The sequence below is a fragment of the Talpa occidentalis genome, unplaced genomic scaffold (assembly GCF_014898055.3).
Source record: "Talpa occidentalis isolate TD23 unplaced genomic scaffold, MPIMG_talOcc4v2.1 talOcc4.3, whole genome shotgun sequence".
NCBI classification, from domain to species: Eukaryota; Metazoa; Chordata; class Mammalia; order Eulipotyphla; family Talpidae; genus Talpa; species Talpa occidentalis.
The window spans coordinates 88,424,938-88,446,028 of NW_023603184.1; the positions used below are offsets into that span (position 1 = coordinate 88,424,938).

Sequence of the window (21,091 nt, forward strand, 5' to 3'; positions counted from 1 at the left end):
ATAAATTTTGGAAAAACAAAAATTTGGAAAAGAAAGTGCAAAGAGAAGGACAATAGTAGGTGATAGGTTTCAAGAGTGTTACCACTTTTGAATATAGTGATCCAAATAATGAATTAGATGAAGACATTTGGGTTATCTAAACATTTGTTACTTATTTTATAGCATGATTGATTGTTTTTGCAGCCTGTTTTTGTAGGATATCTTAAATTTGGGGATTTTTTTTTAATGCACAAATTCTGGTTACTTATTGGTCTTAACCAAGTTATGCATTGAAGACTTCTCAAAATACTATAACAAATAATTGTAACCTTATGGTGATTTCAGCCACATTTGATATATGGATTTTATCTATTTAAGTAATGATAATAATGAGCAAGTCATGTGAACATATTATCTTTTTGTATAAAAATTAATGTTTTTTATTTATTAATGTTTTTAACTTTCTGACTACAAAACATCATTTTATGATCTTTAATAGAAGCATTCACTTTGATTTCATATATTCTGTTACTGTTTTACTTAATGTAAAATTAAGTAATTTTAGTATACACATGTGAATATATAAATATTGTTTATGTTTGTTTCTTTATGCATATTTACTAGCTTGCTATCCAAGGATTTGAAGTAGCTTACATTAACTTATAAAACAAGAAAAAAATAGTAAAGAATAGACTAGGTCATTGATGAACCTAGTTACAACAGAAGTTCAATAAAGGAAAAGGGAAAATCAGAACATATAAGTACCATCCATTATAGAGACTCTATACAAATTTCTCTTGAAGTCTGCAGGTAGTGAATAAATGACAGTGTAGGGAGGATATTATCATTAGCAAAAGCTTTTGAAATTTTTATTAAAGAGAACCAACCACATTATCAAACAGCTCAGTTAAGTTTTGATTATGAGATTCTAAATTAATTCCAATTTTTACTTTGTTGATTAATTATTCAATCTAAGAACACAAGTACTTTGTGATAAATATTTGCATTTGAAAAGTCACAACCAATGGAAGAACTTTTTTTTTTTATCTGGTTAATGTACTAATTAGATGATGGCAAGAAAATCAGTGCGGTAGCTGCTGCATATGCAATTGAATTTGATGGAACTGTAATTATAGAGAAAAAACTGATAGCAAAGTAAACAGAGTGAAATAGTGCTAAAACAGAAATAGCACAAACTGATATGTGTGTTTCTCTGAAAAATTCCAGGTGTTGTCAAAGTGGATTATGGAGATGTATCAGTCAGAAAAACGCTAAGAGAAAATCTGAAGTGTAAGCCCTTTTCTTGGTACCTAGAAAACATCTACCCGGACTCCCAGATACCAAGGCGTTATTATTCACTTGGTGAGGTATGAATTATTTATTTTGGTTAAGTTATAAATACATTTTGCAAAATGGAGCATTTTCTAAGGAACCCATTATTTTTCATGTTATGAATAAAATGCTTTAAGGATTTCAAAATAAATCTATTTTAAAGGACTTTTCATATTTTACAAGGACCATAATTTTCATCATAGGGATTTGTAAAAGTAAGGGGACAGTTTTAGACTGAATAAATAGCATTTTCATGTTTTTTTCTAATGGTTCTGAAACTATTGTCATATTAATATTATACTCTTAAAATTTTTTGTGAACCACAAAGAACTTTTGTTCATGTGAGTTATCACTATTAATATTTACTGTATTGAAATTAAAACTGAGAACTTGAAAACCTATTTATTAATTCATTAAGAGGATGTAATAATCCATGACATACTAAGAGAAGTAACATTTTTTAAAATTTTCCAAATTAAAGTCAATTTGTAAAAGGTTAGTATTTGTATTTTTATAAAATTCATTAATGTCTGGATTAAAAGAATATATTTTTATATCTGCTTTGATATTCAATATATTATATTATCACCTACTATTTAGCCTCTGGAAGATTCCTGGTATATTCATTGGAAGAGTAAAAACTGCAAGCAATATCTTGGCAGTACTACTAAAATTGCATTGACCTTGTGGATCTACTGAGAAACATTTATCTGCACCATTCTTTTATAGAACATATAGAATCAATAGAAATACACATTTGATTTAAAAAAGGCACAGTTGACTTCATCATAACATAGAAACATGTGCACATAATATATGTTCTGTTGCTCCAAACAAGATGTATTGCATTATGAATTAAATGCTCCATATTTGTAATTTCCCACTTAGTAGAGATTAGATTTGGGAATCAAAAATAAGTTATTATGGGTTATCATTAAAGTATTTCAGCAATAATATAATACATTTGGAAAGTAATTATTACATTTGCTTTTAGATTGAAACTGGAATTGTGTAGGTCATAATGATGGAATATCTAAAAATTCAATGATATTTGATATATTTTGTGATTCACTTGCAAAAATAAATTCTGTAAATCTATCCACAACTTTATCTGCTCTATAACTTTAATTCATAAACATACCTTGTTTATGATTAACTATAAAGTCATTTTTCAAACATTCAAGCAGAACATAGCCCTAGCTGAATTGTTTTCGAAGGTGTTTTCTCTGTGCTACATCCATGCCCTATTTGCCAAATCTCTGCATTAGCCATGTAAATATCTCTATAGAATCTCTGTTCACATATATTTGACCTTAATGGAATGAAGAAGGTCATGTGTAATAACAATGAATTCACCCATTTGTAGGTGGTACTTTCAGTCACTTAGCAGTCCTGTGCCTCGGGGTTTGTTTTGTTTTTTTTACTTATTACTTTGTATTGGGGAGGGTTGTTCCCTTGTTTTCAAATATGTAATATTCCCCTGCTAGCACTAATGTCACAGAGATTTATTTTCAATACTTATAATACACAAAGCTACTTTTAAAACTAGAACACTTTACATTATAGTTATTATAATCTAGTTCTACAAAAGATCCCCAAGAAAATATCTAATACACTCATTTCTCCACTGAAAAGTTTGTTGAACCTAGGCATTTACAAATGTGATAAAAATCCAATTTTATGCTTTCCTGGAATACATCAATACATCCTAATAAATTGACTTTCTGAGGAAGTGAAAATAGACTTTAGTGTGGCAAATTCCTTTTGTGTAACCTGCAGATTTTGTATTAAGTATCTTCTGAAATAGATCAGGTGGCCATATTTAAATTTACAGAAATATTTTGAGAAGATTTGAAAGAGTGAGATTGTGCCTCTCTGGGTTTTTGAAATATAAGAGACGGCATGTTGTATTGGAAAATCCCAAGCCCTGGAGTCAAACAAGCAAAGATTAAATCCTGGCCTCACAGCTTATGACTTTAGTGACACTAGATACCTTCTCGTACCTGTCAGCATCTTAAAGTTAATGATGCAGGGTGATAGTGATCTTGAAGATATAGAGCACCTAGCACAATGCCTCTTAAGAAGTAGTATCAGTGGTTATTAAGCTACCATTTATTGATTTCTTACTCTATCTTTTATATTAGTGCTTTGTAACATTTGTATTATTTAAAAATTATAACTCTGTGACTTGAGTTTCATTACCACCAATTAAATGTGGAAACTTACAGTAAACAGTTTATATGATTGACCTTTGGGTCATAGAGCTAGCTAACTATTGGATTCAGGATCCAAATATGTGTTAGTATGACATTAAAGCTCACTTTTTCTTATAACTAGAAGGAGAAAGATACTCACTATATTGTAGTCATTCAAAATGTCTTTGTTAAATAAGAGCTTGAGCTGGAACATGTATTATGTGCTAAAGATTCAAAGTCAAATGTGGAAAGACCTTTACTCTTAAGTCATTATACTAAAATGGGGGATGAGATGAGGATGCAAGAAAGAATTAAAAAAAAGTAGAAATAAAGTGCTATATGAGTTATATAGGCATGCTATAAACTACTGTTTGGAAACCCATTAAATTGAAAAATCCGTGAGATATAGTAAATTTTGAAGTTGCTGGGATATTAATGTACTGTAGTTTTCCACTTTAAAACTAGCCTTAACAAGATGCAATCCAGCATCTGTTTCCATGGAAACAGAAGGACAACTTCACCAAGCATATTTCCTAATTCATTTTGCATAGTCATTTATACATAATTTAAAATGAGCATTTTGATAATGAATTTGGAATGGCCATTAGTTATTTACTATATATTTCTCTTTCTTACTGTATGTCATTAACCTTTATTGGAAAAAATATAAAAAATACTTATTTTTTTCTTCCAGTATATAAAGACATTTTGTCTCAAAATAGTGAGAAGCTTAAAGTGGTATTATGTATCCAAACTACTTATCAAGACAATCAGAGTATCTCTTTGTAATATATTATATGTACTCCTCACTTGATTTCAAGTGAAATTGTTAGGACTTAGCAATTTACAACTTCCCTACATTTCAATGTTTTTCAAATTCTTTATTTTTAATATTGCAGTATATTGGTGAATATAAACACTTACCTGTCCATTTCTCTTTATAACTTTCCCAGATGTATTGAAACTTAGAGGTAAATATAGTATTCAGCTTTTCTATTATTGTATATTATCACAACAAAATAATCACCTGTAGTTATACCAGACTGCTGTATCTTAATTTCTTATGTTTGCATTTTGCTCAGGTAATTGAAATATTACTTTATCCAGCCCATGAATTACATGCAGTTTCCAATGGGAAATTAAAAGCTGTTCAATTGCTTCGAACTAAAGCCTTTAAGTAGCTTAATGAAGCATGTGCCTTTTAGACTCAGTAAGCAGATCATAATGGAATAAGGAAATCAAGCTCTTTGCAGCATTAAATTCTTTCTTAACTAGCCCTTTAGCTTATTTGGATTTAGCATGTGGGGCTCTGGTCTTATAAATATAAATGCTAATTTAAGTATAAGATTGAAAAATAACATTCTAAAGTAGTAATGTGCCATGCCCAATTTTTGGCCTTTCGGGGAAAAAAAAAAAAGTAATGTGAACTATATAGAAGACAGGAATATCAGGGTAAAAGAATAGAGAGGAGGTTTTTGGAATCAACTGGCTAACTCTTTGGGGCTGGATATTTGCATTAGAAGATATTTGAATATTAATCTGTGTGATTTGCATTGCCTGCTTCCCCTCAGCTCTTCTTTTTACTCTTCAATTCTTTTTTTTTTATTTTTAATAATGAATTTTATCCTCTTCTATTCTTTAACCTTAGTACCTAGTTGAGATCCTTACACTTACGGATTTGTATTCCTTAAATATTATTGAAGAGAAAATTTAAATAACTGAAAATAGACATCTGTGAAGCCGCTAGATTACAAGGAGTAAATGTAAAATCAGTTACTGCCAAATGCAGAGGCTAAGCCACTTAGAGCTTTACCCTCTCTGTTGGTAATCAGGAGATCTATTTATAGGTACAGACTTCTTGACCCTTTAGTAGGATAACTAGCAAGAAAGTTTCATTTGTAGATGACTTACACAAATGGGGGCATTCTTTCTATCTAAATTTTCTTTCCATAAGTCCTGGAGACACTGTAGATAATTTTATTCAGAGGTTACTGAATATTCATATGTATAAGCAGACTGTCACTCTAAATCAGATGTTAACCTTAAAAAATGTAGGTCTGGGTAACCCACTTGTGAACAAAATGAACAATTTTATTATTTGAAGAGTTTTTTTTACTTTACAATGCTGATAATTAGACTAGAACTAATTCTAATTCTGTTTTTCAAGTATGTATTGATATTAATAAATGCAACAAACTAAAATACCAGTTCGGCATTCACCAAATTCTCACAGGATTTTTGTTATTTGTTCTTGTTACCCACTAGACTGAATGAAATGCTTTAATTTAATGTCTCTTACTTTTTTGTGAAAGGAACTTAAGTTATCACATATTAAGAATTTATAGTCATAATCAGGACATTCTAAACCCATGTCTATACAAGCAAAGTTGGACTGGGCTTGTGAAATAGAGATTTCACATTCATCCTTTGTGATTTGTTCATAATTTAGTAAAGAGAAAATACGCTTAAATGCATATTCACCAACAATTATAATATGGAATCATTAACATTAACCTGTAAAATTTGCTGCAAATGTGCTTATTTCCTTCTTCACAAAGTAAAGAAAAACCAAATGAGGTTGGCATATGTAAAATAATGAGTAACATAAGGTAAAATGGAAGGATAAGCATGTGTTGGAGCAATTAAAATGTTTTATTTGTTTAGTCTCTTATCTGTAGCATGGATGTTACATATTAGTTTTGAAACAAAGATTTGACTGTAAGGGGAGCGTTTGCCTGTTTTTTAGAATTAACGTTCCTATTGCTTGATGTTGCAATCCAGCAGAGGGAGCAAAAACTAATGAACAAATGATGTGTAGTGGTAAGAACACCACCACTGATGCTGTTGAAGAGTACAAACATTTAGGAAAAGTCTTGCTGATGAAAGAAATCAAATGACAAGTGGAAAAAAAAAATGTTTTCTAAAATTTCTAAAATTGTTTTTCTAGCCATAAAGTATACATAAACAAAGAAGTCTCAAAGTAGACAGCAGTTAAATTGGCCCTGTGTCATATATTCAAAGCTATACCATCACTTAAAGAATGTGTCAAAAGAAATTTTTAGATCTCAGAACTACTGTCATGCTTTGTTTAGTTACTACAATAACTCTTCAAGGAATTTCTAATGGATAAACAGTGATTGGTCACCAAGATTTTTCTCAGAATTAATGGCATGAGCAAGCAGTCAGTATTGTTAGATAATATGGTATCAGTGACAATATCAGGGCCTTTCCTGAAATTTACTCATTTGATTAAACAACATACTTTGGGATTGAGGCCCCAGGAAGTTCATAGAAATATTCTATTTTAAAAATTACAAAAGATCACCCTTTTGATCTGAATCTCAAAAGATGGGATGCATAGTTTGAATTTTCCTGTATGCCAACAGTACACACAAGTGACCATTTCTTATTTTGAAGAAAATATAGCAGATTCCCATAGTGTTGAACTCACTGACTTGAGAACCACCTAGTCAGTCACACCAAGCTGCCTTCTATATGTGCTTGGATTTTTAAAAGTCTGGATTTCATAGTCCTAGTGACTTAAACCTTTCAAATTAAATATTATCCCTATTTTTTCCAGATGTCCAGATTGGCCCATTTTCCAGATGATAGGTTCTTTCTATTTTCCTATTTTTTTTTTTTAATGAAACTAATGATATTCCATTCCCTGTTGCTCCATGCCCCTTCCTGTTTTTATCCAATGTCATCTTGGTCATGGCCAGAAATTTTTACCATAACCTCACTCCAGCAGTCTGGCACTCAGCATAAAGAACACTTTGCTCCTTACCTTCCTGACCTGGGTCCCCAGTCTGATTGTAGGCAGCTCAGCTTTAAGGTATCTTGGTGCATGTGTCATCATCATTGTCTGGATGGCCTGTCATTACCTGCAGCTCTGTCCAAGCAGGACCAAACCTCCCATGTTCCTTCCAGGATTCCTTTTAGACAAATAATGCCTGCCTGTCTTTAGATGTCAGGATTGGGCAATTTCCAAATCAATTTTAACAATTTTCAGTGCCTGTTTTGGACCAATTATTTAACTTATATTTGTGTATTCATTGTGTTCATTAATAAGAATTGAGTAATCATTTGGCTGTAAAATTTAAGTTAGCTATTATACTGAGAACAATGCATGGCACATCCAAAATCAAAATACTTGCTAATTATTATTATTTCAGTGGTGGTGTTGGTGGCCATGTCCCCTGACAGCTTTCCTAGACCACTGACTGCTGTCTCTAGTATTACAGATTTGACCTAAATTCCTATATCGCAGCCTCTCAGTACCTGCTACATTCTAAAGGACAGGTAATATTACACATTCACAAGTTATCAAACCATGTTGTGGAAAAGTTAGAATATATGAAAAATAGATCAGACTTCTTTACCTGAGCTCCCAAAATAAGTCAATTCTACCATCCAAACAAAATGAGAATCTAGGTTGTCAAAACCAAAAGTTGATGAATAATGTTGACAACAAAATTAGGTGGCAATTATTCTCATGCATCCTAAAATATGAGATGTCAATTTCATGACCATGTGATTCTACAGTCTTCTCAGGAGAAGGGGAAGCAATAGATTGTTTGATAGAAATGAGAACAGGATAACACCCAACTTGCCAATAGATGCTCATAAAAAATTGTTGCATGGCAATTTGATAATAGTAGCTAAAACTGGGGGAGATATTAACATACTACCTAGTTTGCAAATCAGTGAAAAGTCTCTTTTTCTAATGTCTGAGTGTCTGAATATTCTGTGACCTGTGAATCCTTGAAAATCTCTAGGTGAATCTCTATCTCAGGAGACACTTCAGGAAGTAAGCCCAAGTTGAGGGAGTATGGACAATAGGGGAATGAAATGAAAGTTCCAGGTAAAAATGGGAGAAATTAGGAAATTTTAAAAAATAGAACATTTTTTCAACTCTTTAATAAAGCATTTGGGTAGCAGGTTTAGACATATGAAGTTATGGATGGTCTTCTGTGTAAGCATTTCCTGTCAGAGATAGCTGGAAACATTAACCCTTAAACCTCTCCCCTGGGTAGTGGAGGAAGAAGTTTTGCTTTGAAAATTTACTAAAGAGTAAGATAACCTACATCTACCAGATGTCCCATTGAAATGCTACTGCCAGAGAGTCAACTAAGCTGAATATGGCTTTGATTCTTCTCTTGTCCAGCAAAGACAAATGGCTCAGCCTGTAACCCCTGTAATTATTAACCAGTATCTATTCAGACACCTAGCAGAGATTCTTTAAATCGTATTTCATAGCTACATCGAAAGATGAATTACTCATTTTATGAGATATTTCTTCTACTAAATATTGAAGCATTACATGATTCTATACATTTTAAGACTGCTGAATCAATAATAATAGCAAATAGCACTGTTAAATATATGTCTTTGTAAAATGTAATCAAAAATGTCTATTCTAGAGATTTAAAAGCAATTCAACTTACATATTGTGAATCACAGGCAGGCTAATTTACTACATACGTCATCTGTTACGTTGCCTTCCTCAATCCTAGCCAGCTACAGGTCCTGAAAAATCCATAGTCTTAGTCTATAAACTCATCCTCCTCCTGTGCTCAAACCAACCTAAGTCAGATGAAGGATGCAGTTTAGACTTAACCGAGTTGATCCTCTGTAGAAGTTTTTGATCTTATTCATTTGCCAATAAAATGAAACTTGTACCTAGAGCATAGAAATTAAGTAGATCTATCCAAGTAATGTATGAACAAGCAGTAAAATATGCAAGTCAGAATCAGAGAAAAAAACTCTTCAGAAGTAAAAAGCAAGTACAAATACACACTTGGGGTTCAGGTTAAAGAAAAATCTAAAACATACCAGTATTAGAAAGATTGTTCTTTTTTTGTATTCATTTGTGCTTGATTTAGTAATTTCAGCATCTTCAAATACAATGGATGGCTTTTGTAATTACGCTTGGCTCAAATATGTATTAACTTTATGTTAATTATGGGACTAATGCAGCATTTGAGTGTAAGTCAAGAATGTTAAGTTTGCAGTTGGCAATTTAATCTTGCTTTTGAGGAATTTTAATGAGAAATCACCATTTACGTTGTAATAGTTTTTGTTGGAGTCAAATGTTTTCCATTTAGTTTGGCATTGGGAATGAAAAAGATGCATGAAAATGTTTTAGTTACATAAATAAACAATGTAATCAATCTTTATTAGTATATAGAATGGAACATCTTGTAATGAAGCAATCTAAAGAGACATAAATTTGAATGTTAATTTATTTAAATTTCTTTGTACATGGTGCTATAGGAGTTCAAGAATAAACTATGGCTATTTGAGTAGAATTTGGAAGCTGTCCAAATTTTAAAAGGATTTTGGGACGAATTCCTAATTTAGTAGAAGGTATTTCCTTCTACTCTGATTCTGTGCTATAAACAGAGTGCCTTTTGATTAGAAGCTGGTGACAATGTCAGTGCTGTTCAAGTTTTCATCAATAAGAGTTTAGAAACTTGAATGTATTTAAGAACTTACATAGAAAAGGAAAAGGAACTATTTAAAGTAATAAATTCTTCGAGAAATTATCTTGCAAAATATTGTCATTAAATATGTTCTTTAAAAAAATCAAAAAATTTTTCTTATATCATCTTATTTATATTTTTGCATGTGTCTTTTTTAGATAAGAAATGTTGAAACCAATCAATGTTTAGACAACATGGGCCGCAAGGAAAATGAAAAAGTGGGTATATTCAACTGTCATGGCATGGGAGGAAATCAGGTAAACTCTCTGTTTTTATCAACTTTATATATTTTGTGTGGAAATATTGTGAAAAATATCAAGGTAGGCCATGGCTCACATAGCAATGACAATAAGGTCTTAGATTAGCAAATTAATGGACATTTGAATCAGGAAATTATTTGGCTATCTTATCCCAAGTATCTTAAGAAAGCACTACAGATTTTAATTAAAAAAAATTAAATTAACCCACATTTGAGGATAATCAACTATTTTAGACTTATTATCCCATGCATGAGCAAGTGAGGACGACATTTTATTTTGTTAACTAAATAAGATGAATAATTTCTCAACAACTGCAGTATTTTCCCAATGGCGATTATTCTTTTGCAGATGTTTACATATATCACATTTTCTATGGGTAGTTGAGGTTCTATAAAATTTTCAAGTTATGTTTTTTTAAGGTTTATTTTATTTATGCATATAAGAACTTGGGTGTAGGCCAGAGATGTGGGGGAGGGGAGTTGAGAGGATTCACCAGAGACAAAGTGGCAACAGAACAGGTGAGTTGACTGAAATACACTGTTGAGGGGACCAGCGGGCAAGACAGGAGAGGTCTGCTGAGCCATGCAGATTAGCTCCCTGGCCGGGATCAAACTTATGCCACAGTGGCTGGTGATAACTGATAATGCTGACTTTAACCACTGTGCCACCAGGGAGGCCCATGGTTCAATAAAATTTTAAAGTACACAGATAAGCAAATTTCTTGCATTTTGCTTTGGCTTTCTGAAGATGTGTTTTGGACCAGGTGAAAATAGAGTATTTAGATAAGATTGGTGGCTGACTAAAAATCTAGACAGCTTTTATGTGTGTGAGTCCAATTATCTGAGATGTATCAGAATATCACAAGGATCCTTGTGTTCTCCTTCTGCATTGGAAACTGGCTGTATCAATTTGGCCACTTGGAAGCTGTTTGGCTTTGAGTTTCTGGGTAAAGTGTCCCTGCTTCCATGCCCAACAGGTCGAAATTTGTGAGATTTATAGCAAAGCCGAATTTGAGATAGCCGATCTTCTGTAGATAAGTTGTTTACAAAAGTCAAGGAGAAACATACTAATGAGTAATTTATCTAGTGTGTTAGAGTGAACTAAAGAAGCAAATGCTATTCTCCCCATCACAATATTATTGTTATGTTTGTGATACAGCTCATGTTTCAAGTGTCTATACAGAAAGCAAGAAGATAAAAGCTCTTTTGGATTTTGTACCGTACTTCATGTAGTACTTCTATGAGTCAATGAAAATCGTTAAGGAAGTTTCTTGTTAAAAAAAAAAAAACCTAACAACAACAACAACAAAAAAAAAAAATACTAATTAAAATCCTAATTAGTGGCCCTCCCCCGTGGCGCAGCGGTTGAGCGCTGGGTTGTGAAGCTGCCCGCGGCCTCTGCGGCGCCGGTTCGATCCCCGGCTGCTCCCCGGCCACCGGTGGAGGGTCCCACATGGCGCGCAGACCTCTCCTGCAACCCGCTGCTCCCCTCAGCAGTGTACTTTGGTCCTTCTGCCTGCTCTGCTCCCTGCTCTGGCTCTGGTGAATTCTCTCACCCTCCCGCGCTTCTGACTGTACCCCGTACTTGTATAAATAAATAAAAATAAAAATAAATCTTTAAAAAAATCCTAATTAGCATTCCAAAATTTCAATGCAAGCAAGAATATCTTTAAAACAAACTTTCTAGATTACACCATGGAAAAATAACCCTAGGGAAGAAGATGGTAGAGACATATAGATAGAACAGTTAAAGAATGTTCAAAATAATTGAATTTATTTTATTAGGTCATAATAAATATGAGAAACCTGTACTGCCAAAAATGAATGGAGTCCTGATAAATTCAGCCAGAAATGAAAAATACAGCTAAACTGTCAAGAGTACTAAATGTGTAGGGGTTTCATTGTTTCATGTAGTAAGAATCTGAAGCTTGTTAACTGTTGATGTTAGGCTATGTCCTCAATGATTCCATCTAGAAACCAGAAACTTATTTTCTTTCCATTCTTCAATCCTTAAAGTTATTTTAAACATCAGCTAGTCACAAGAGGGCTGCTGGAACTCCAGATAGCTTGTTCACATTCAAGGCAGGAAGGAGTGGGATTAGGGAAAAGCTGCAGTAAGCCATATCTGTCCTTTTATTAGGAAAAGCAAAAGCCTTTCAAGAGGCTGAACACACCTCCTTCTATATCCTCTTGGCCAGAAATGTGTAACTTGGTTACCACTAGCATAAAAGCTCTATTTCACATCACACTCGGATGGCTGCTCCTCACAGCTCATTTCCCATCGATATTGAGTGGATATTTAGAAGTATCTTCCTTAATGTGTTTCAACAACTTATGAAAAAAAGTCAGCTGGTCATCTGTACCAGAATAACCTACAGTATTCCAAGAGGGAAATACTATTTGTGATAGCACCTGATTCCAATGCACATGAAAATGAAAAAGGATGATAACTCAAATGAATTCTCCTCCTACATTCATTAGTTTGTCATGTAGTGTTAGAACAGATAGCCAGTCACATAACTAATACCTACAATTTTATAAATGACATAAAGCACCTGAACAATTAAAATTACCACTATTTATTTGTGAATTTTCAAATACCCAGAAATAATCTGCCCTACTGTACTATAAACTTCATGTTAGCAGAAGCTGTATCTTACTCCTCTCTTCATCCCCAGCAGCTGGCACAGTGCTTGGGGAATGGTTTGGAACTAATTATTATGAGTCAAGTAAATAGATGAAAGAATGCTTGGTCAGAACAATGGATTTACTATAGTACTATGTAGACATCAGCAAAGAATGCTGTTTCTGTTATAGTAATCACAGGAATATAAAGAAACCAATCTCAGAATTCATAAAGCGAGTGAACAAAAAAATAATAAGTAAAAAGAAAAACATACCTGCATATATTTTGTGTTTCTACATTATGAATTTAATAGTGAGATAGAAATTAAAACCAATGTTTTTATCTACATCAATACTTATTCATGTCTACAAATATATGTACAAGAATATTTTAAGTCCTTTTATTTATAACACTGGAAGCAACTAAATTTTTGCCAATTGGCAAATGTTTAAATAAATCATTTTGTAACGGTAGTATGGAATACTATGTAGTCATCAGAATGACTGAGAGAGGTCTATATATACTGTCAAAAATTGAAAAGAGAGGAATAATTAATCCAGAGCTCAACATGAATAATTTGGCTTATGACCATGTTTTTCTATGTAGTAAATGTAATGTCTATATTTATATAAATGCTATATAATCTATTAGGATTGTATAGAAATGTATCTGGAATATATATTAACTTTGAAGACAAGATTGATTTACAGTAGGAAATTTCACCTTTACCCCCTCCCATTTTTCTGATATATGTATCACTTTAACAATTTAATTTTTAAAATGGAGAAAATTAAACTGTTAAGAATAAAAGAAACCATTTTTAAGGATTAATCTGACCTAATTGATTGGGTAACTTATGATCAGTTACTTACTATTTTTTGAAATTTAATATTTTATTATCTATAAAAGGGATAAAAGATTTTTCCCTAAATTTTTCCTCTAAAGATTAATGAAATGTGTAAAACACTAACACTAGTTGGTATTTACTAGAAGTTTGATACATATTGGTCTGTTGCCATTAATTAATTTCTCTATTATTTCCATTTGTGTTCCCATTACTTTTTTTTGTACTTATGAAAATGAAAGATAAAATGTTCATTCAGAGGCTAATGTCAGAGGCAATATAAGGGGCAGTGATTTCTACAGTACTGTTAAGCTCTTTAAAATGAACTACCTCTTTTTTTGTTCCAATAACTGTTTATGATGCATAAAAATGTCAGACCATCACATAGAACACTTATGATGTATGCGTCATTAAAAATCAAAATTTTAAAGATAATATTAGGGACATGTTAAATTTTTTACTTACCTTTGAAAAATAACAGTTCTTAGGATTTTATTCTCAGAGCTACTTTCCCTGCTTTTTATTGCTATCCTTTTATGTTACCATGGAAGCAGAATCTATTTTTATGGTTATTTAGCTTTGAATTTTTTTAAGTAGCCCAACCTATAAAAATATTCAAATTTCTCTCTTGTTTTTACACAAAAGTCCTAAGAAATGTTCTCACTGTATTTTAGCCTTTCTGCTTAGTAACTCAGTTACCTCAAAGAGCATACTTTATGTTGCTTGACAATTATACCTTAACTAATTCTTCCTGTATAGCAATTTTTGTGGGTGGTTTTTGTTTTTTGCTCTTAGAAATATGTAGAAGAGGGGCCTCCCCAGTGAAGCAGAGGGTTGAGCTCAGCACAGGGAAGCTGTCCGCAGCCTCAGCAGCCCAGGTTTGATACCCAGCTGGCCAGGGAGATTCCCACATGGCGCAGCAGACCTCTCCTGTCTCGCCTGCTGCTCCCCTCAGCAGTGCTTTCGGTCCATCTGCCTGTTCTGCTCCCCACTCTGTCTCTGGTGAATCCTCTCACCCTCCAGCGCTTCTGGCCTGTACCCCAGTTCTTGTATAAATAAATAAATCATTTTTAAAAAAAACAGAAATATGTAGAAGAAACTTACTTTTCAATTGTTGGAAATGTTTTTCTTAAACATTGAAATATCATCCCAGCACCTGGCACAGTGCATGGGCTGTGATCATCCCCTAATAAATACTAGTCAAGTAAGTATTGATAGATGAAAGATGTGGGAAGTTTTTGTAGCAGGTAGACTGCATAAAGAAGAGAGCAAGTGCAAAATTATATAATACAATAATTGATCATCTTGAAATATTCTTTTCAAGAATTCAGTAATAAAAACTTTCTTCCTCAAAGCATAATGACAAAATTAGGGCCTCCCCTGGTGGTGCAGCGGTTGAGTGCTGGGTTGCGAGGCTGCCTGCAGCCTCTGCAGTGCCGGTTTGATCCCTGGCCACTGGCAAGGGTCCCACAAAAAAAAAAAAAAGAAGAAGAAGAAGAAGAATGACAAAATTACACAGTTCATTTGTTTGTACTGATTTTTGAAATGCTTCCTTTTCACTAGCAAGTAATAACATGATAAGCATAAAATACTTCCTAAAGAATGAAAATTAAAAGGAATTTGATTGAAACTCAAATATAAATTTTTACAATTGAAATTGTGTAACAATTTACTGCTATAAAACAGGTTACTCGAAGTTATGGTCTTCTCTATACTTATAAATTATAGATTCTATTGATTCCTGGAAGCAGTTCATGTCCCATGCTATGCTAGGACTTAGATTTATATCTCCATCTTCACCCTTTCTCCTGACCGCTGGAAGCTCTTGTGAATTATTGTGACTCTCTATAGGCATCTTAAACTCATTAGTTTCCAAAGCGGGCTTGTTTTCATTTCTGTCACTCAGTCATCCAAAATTGGAAACCTACATAGAAATTTCACTTCTGAAGTTTGATGGTCACAAACTGATATTTCTAAGAAAATAATGTCCCTTGAGACATACCTCTAGGCCCCTTTACAATAAAGGATTCCATTTTTGCCCTATTCTATATATTCTTTTACCCGTGTAGTCAGAATGCCTCATTGTTTCTATGGCTACATAATTCATGATACATTAGAATTAAAATCTGATAAAAACTTCCAACTGTTCTTCACTGCCTGAAGAATAAAGAACAAATTCATTAGTTATGATATGCAAATCTCATAGCTTTATCCCCATCTGGCTTTCCAGACTAGCTTCCCTTGGTGTTCTAATAGTTCCGTATGCTCTGGACATATCTGATAATTTCCCATTCTCTGAATGTCTGTGCATTTTCATAGCTCGTCAGTTCACTGACACTATTCTCTTTAACTGCACTATTGGCCAAATTCTGATCCACTCACAAACTTAATACTTGCTCATTGTTTAAGACCCAAAAAATTTTGTTTATTTTCTGTTAACTATTGGCTAACAACTTCTCAACCTAAATGTGGCATATTTTTAATGGATGAGCTATAATTTATTTAATCATTCCTTTATTGCTTAACAACTATTATTTGTGAATTTTCATTGTTATAGATAAGGCTCATCAACAGCCTTCTAGCTAAAAGCTGGTGAGCATCCACATTTACTTTTGTAGAAATAATGTCTAAAAGTTGATTTGCTAAACCAAAAGTTATGTAACATTATTAGGCTTTCAATATAGTGATGAACTGTCCTCTGTGATTTCATTGAAGAAGCACTATGTTAAATACCTAATATGCATTTGATTTGATTCTCACAGCAATTAAGTTCATTTTTACTAGGTGCCATTGTTTGTGGGTTGAATGGAAAACCTGAGAGATTAGTAACATGACTGACATGGTAAAGTCAGTTTGAGCTACATTCTGCTTGTTTTCACACCAAGTTTATATTCACCACATTAGTACTGAGTCCCAAACACACTCTCCTGGGACTGTGATTCCAAGGTCAACCCTAAGCAGGTACTTTGTTTTTCATTTTTCTACTTCAGCAGGGGGAACTCATCTTAGCTTGTTTCAAATAACATTTCTAGCATTTTCAGTGCGTTTAAGCACGTTTAATATTGACATCACTGTAAATGCGTATGAATTTCCTAACATACTTTTTTTGTGTTTCCTTTGGGAGTTGAAGAGTTTCCTTTTTCTCATTCATCTTATGAACACTTTATTAGGTAAGATTATTACCTTCTGTCACACATGTTGCTAATAATTTTCTGACTTGAAATATTATTTACTGCTTGTTTTTAACAGACTTTTCAGCAGTTTATGTTTTTCAATCAATATTTCTCTTTATGGGTTCTCTTTCTGATGTAGAGGATTACTACTCTTTTTTCATGAGATGCTTTTAAATGATGCATTTGCATCATCTTAAAGGAGCCAATATCATGATTACTAGACTTTAGTCTTGTTGGTCATTTTATTAGATCTACCTGAATACTGACACTGATTTTTAAGTTTATATAAATTATTCTTATATTTGTGTACAAATTAGGTTAATGAAATATTTATAAATCAACTATTTTATATCACAGATGAATATAACAAATTGTAATATAATGGTGAGTGTTTCTCTTTAAATTACAGTACATCTGTAATCAAAAATTGGATGGGGGAGAAGTAGCCCCTGTATGTATTATATTCATTCCTTCTAAAGACAGAGACTATAAAGTGGTAGAAAACGTTCACATTTTAACAAATGCATTTATAATGCTTCACTTTCTCCCTGGAGTCACTCATTTGGAGAGAGCTAGGAAGCACATGAAAGTATGTCATTATTCCATGTAATTTATTGCAGTCAATGATTCAGAGCCATTTTTCAAGTTATCAAGTCTTTAGGGAAACTTAAGCTAGCCATTTATTAAAAACCTGTATTCTGTTAAGATATAGAGGAGATCACTAGGTCTTATCTATACTTTCATGTAAATGATTCCCTCTAAAATGTGATTATTTATATTTAAGAAACATCTAGCCTTATGACAGATGTATTACAGATTTTGAGAGTAAACAACTCCTTTTTCTTCTCATTAGAAATCCTCTCTAGAGAAAGCTTAATTATTTTAGTGATGCATTTTAATGTACTCACAGATTGTAATGAATACATTCATTCAAAAGATATGTATTCATTTTAAAGTTTGCATTTTTATAAGTACTAGAGTTATTTAGAATCCATTTCTACACTAAATTGTTCCCCTTTTAGTAGCTGGTACAATGGAAATAAAATCCACCAGAGGTTTCACAAAGTAAATTTGCAAGTGAAATGAAATGGCCTATGAGGAAAATAGGAGCATGTACCATTCATTAAATGTTTAAATGAGCTGGATACATGCAAGTTAGAAGATAGCAGAGTTATTATAACTTCTGTAGAAATGGGAAGTATTCCAAGATCCTTTATATCTCATTAGTGCTTGACTGGGAGAACTTCTCTGGACTTTGATTGACTTGTGCTCCTAACAGGAATACTAAAAGAAACTGAGGTTGGAATGATTAGTTCAATCATTGTCCTATAAAACCTGGCTAACCTAGCCTCCATTTAACCTAGCCTCCAGTAGTCATTTTAAGTTGATATTAGTGGGAGAAAATATCTAAAGAAGATAAACAGTTCACCATGGATCATGAAGGGTCTGTTCATACAGAAATCCATCAAACCAAGGTTTACTTTGTTTCTAACTAAATCTAAGGATGCCCTCCTATCACAGGATCAATATGGTGTCAACAATGCCTTTGGGATACATGTAGAAATCAGTGAATCTATTATTTACATGATACCCTATTTATTCTTCATTCTTCACATTTTATTTTCCTAGGAAGTTACCCACTCAAATTTACCTGGGAGGAAACTTAGAAGTCATACCAATTTTAGGACTTATACCCATTGTTTCAAACTGACTGACATTTCTACTTGAATAGCCAAGTGTAACCTCAAAATCATTCTACCTAATTGATTGGAGGGAAGGAGGAAGTATAGGGGACTGAGGTGATGGTGCACAGGTGCATTGGTGAAGGAAACTCTATGGGGACTATACCTGAGGGGGTGGGGGGAAGCAAATATTGTTTAAAAATTAACAATGATGTAAAAAATTAATATTAAAAAATAAAATAATAAAATAAATAAAATATAAATGCATCAAAAAAATCAGTCTACCTACAAATACCTCTTTCATCCAAAGCTTCTGTTTCCCTCTAAACTCTTTATTCATTCATCTTCTGCATTCTTTTCTCTATCTTTTAAGATAACACTCTACCCAAACTAAACATTAAACCCTGTTGATTCTTTCTACTTCTTTTTATACATTCCCTCTTTTCTTTTGCTGGTAATTCCACTTTGCAAATCTGGTCTTATTTTTCTCATATTTGAATTACTATAATCGTTTGCAATATAGTTTCAGCCTGTCCCTCTCATCACTCTAACATCATTCCTTCTAAAATTTTATTCTCAACTGGAAAAACAAGCAAACACAAATTTAAAGAATTCTCCATTATTAAAGATGAAATCAATATTATTTACTACTCAAAGCTCCACACATTCTGATCCCTTCCTATCTTTTTGATATTAATTCCTATTGCTCATCTACACAAACTTTAAACTATCAACTCTATTGAGTATCACCAGATGTTTAAAAATTATTTTGATCCATCATTTAGGTGACATCCTTGTCTTTTCTTGTACCCATCAGTCATGACCTGTCTCTACCTTTTAGCTATACAAATTCTAGTTTATGCAATTCCATATGTAATTCCACTCCAGAACTCACCCTCCTCCATATGTATGTTTTTATTACCATTTTTCAGTTTACACTGATAATTCTTTCTCCTGAATGAACAGTTCTCAAATTTATTCTCATTTATTGTTTACTTACTCATATATACTTCTTGGTAATTCCACTTTGCAAATCTAATCTTATTTGCCTCATATTTGAACTACTATATCTATATTACAAATCCCTGGAACCTGTGAATGTTACCTTGTATAGCAAAAAAGACCTTGCAGATGTGATGAAGGTGAGGATGGTGAGATAGGGAGATTACCAATGAGTAACTGCTTGGCCATAGGCCAATCAAAATCATCTATATCTTTACAAGAGGGAAACAGAGAGACTTGACACAGAAGAGAAGGCAAAGTGATCATGGAGGCAGAGATAGAAGTGATGTGGCCACAGGGAAGGAATATGGGCAGTTGCCAGACATTAGAAATCGAGGAAACAATTTTCCCCTGAGTCTTCCAAGGGAACGCTCCCCTGCTGGTGCCTTGATTTTGATCCAGTGAAATTGATTTTGGATTTCCGGCCTCCTGGACTATGAAACAATAGATTTCCATTGTTTTAAGCCACCAAGTTTGTAATAATTTCTTTCAGCAAAAATAAGAAATTAATATAGGCCTCCCTGGTGGTGCAAGGGTTTAAGACGCAGACTGTGTAGCTGTCTGTAGCCTCTGCAGTGCGAATTCGATCCCCGGACAGCCAGGGAGCTACCCACATGGTGCAGCAGACCTCTCCTGACCCACCTACTGCTTCCCTCAGCAGTGTATTTCAGTCAGCCTACATATTCTGTTCCCTACTCTGTCTCTGGTGAGTCCTCTCACCACTCCCCACACCTCTGGCCTGTACCCCAGCTCTTGTTTGCATAAATAAATATTTTTTTTAAAAAAATAAGTTAATATGGAGCTCATAAAACTTCAAAAGTAGTCTAGGTCAACCTTCATAAGCAATCTACCCCTTTGGAAAAGAGGTCTGAGAATTTTTTTTTCATGGTTTTTCTTTCTTTATACTTTCCTTTCTTTCTTTCTTTCTTCTTTCTTTCCTTCCTGCCTTCCTTCCTTCTCTCTCTCTCTCTCTGTCTCTCTGTCTCTCTCTTTCCTCTATTTTATATCATTTGTTCATTTTTAAACAGTGTTTGCTTTTTTTCCCCTCAGGTGTAGTTCCCATAGAATTTCCTCCACCAGTTCACCCTCGCACCATCATCTCAGTTTCCTTTGCTCCTCCCTCCCTCCTTCCAATCTGAGGTATTAAGCCTTCCTCAAAAGTTTCATCTTACTGTTTTAGAAATTCATACTGGTTTAAATTATACTGGTTCTATAGAATGCTTTAATTAGAGAAAATTTGTTTTGGGTGATTCCATTTTGATTGTATATTCTCTTTGCTATTTCAGTGCAATTGTAAATAAAATTGTCACTAAACCCTCATTTTATTTTTATTAATAAAAAATTCAAAATATAAAATAGCTTAAAGGAAATCCTGAAAATATTAAATGACAATGGTTTCTTTAGTTAATAGTTAATCAGTTCTGCACAGGAGTTTCAAAAAAATTGTTTTAAGTTGTTTTCTCAAATGCTAATTTAAGAATCAAGTAATCAAAAAATAACATTTTCATAATTCA

At 33.1% G+C, this 21,091-nt stretch overlaps 1 protein-coding gene across 9 annotated transcripts in view; it reads left to right on the forward strand.

Annotated features, from left to right (window-relative positions):
• GALNT13 (polypeptide N-acetylgalactosaminyltransferase 13) overlaps positions 1–21,091 on the forward strand; it is a 446,421-nt gene that overhangs the window by 398,713 nt on the left and 26,617 nt on the right. For all 9 annotated transcript variants that reach the window (XM_054699734.1, XM_054699735.1, XM_054699736.1 and 6 more), the window contains 2 exons: positions 1,207–1,346; positions 10,150–10,248. In XM_054699734.1, coding sequence (XP_054555709.1) covers positions 1,207–1,346; positions 10,150–10,248 — 239 coding nt within the window. The remainder of the gene's footprint in view (positions 1–1,206; positions 1,347–10,149; positions 10,249–21,091) is intronic.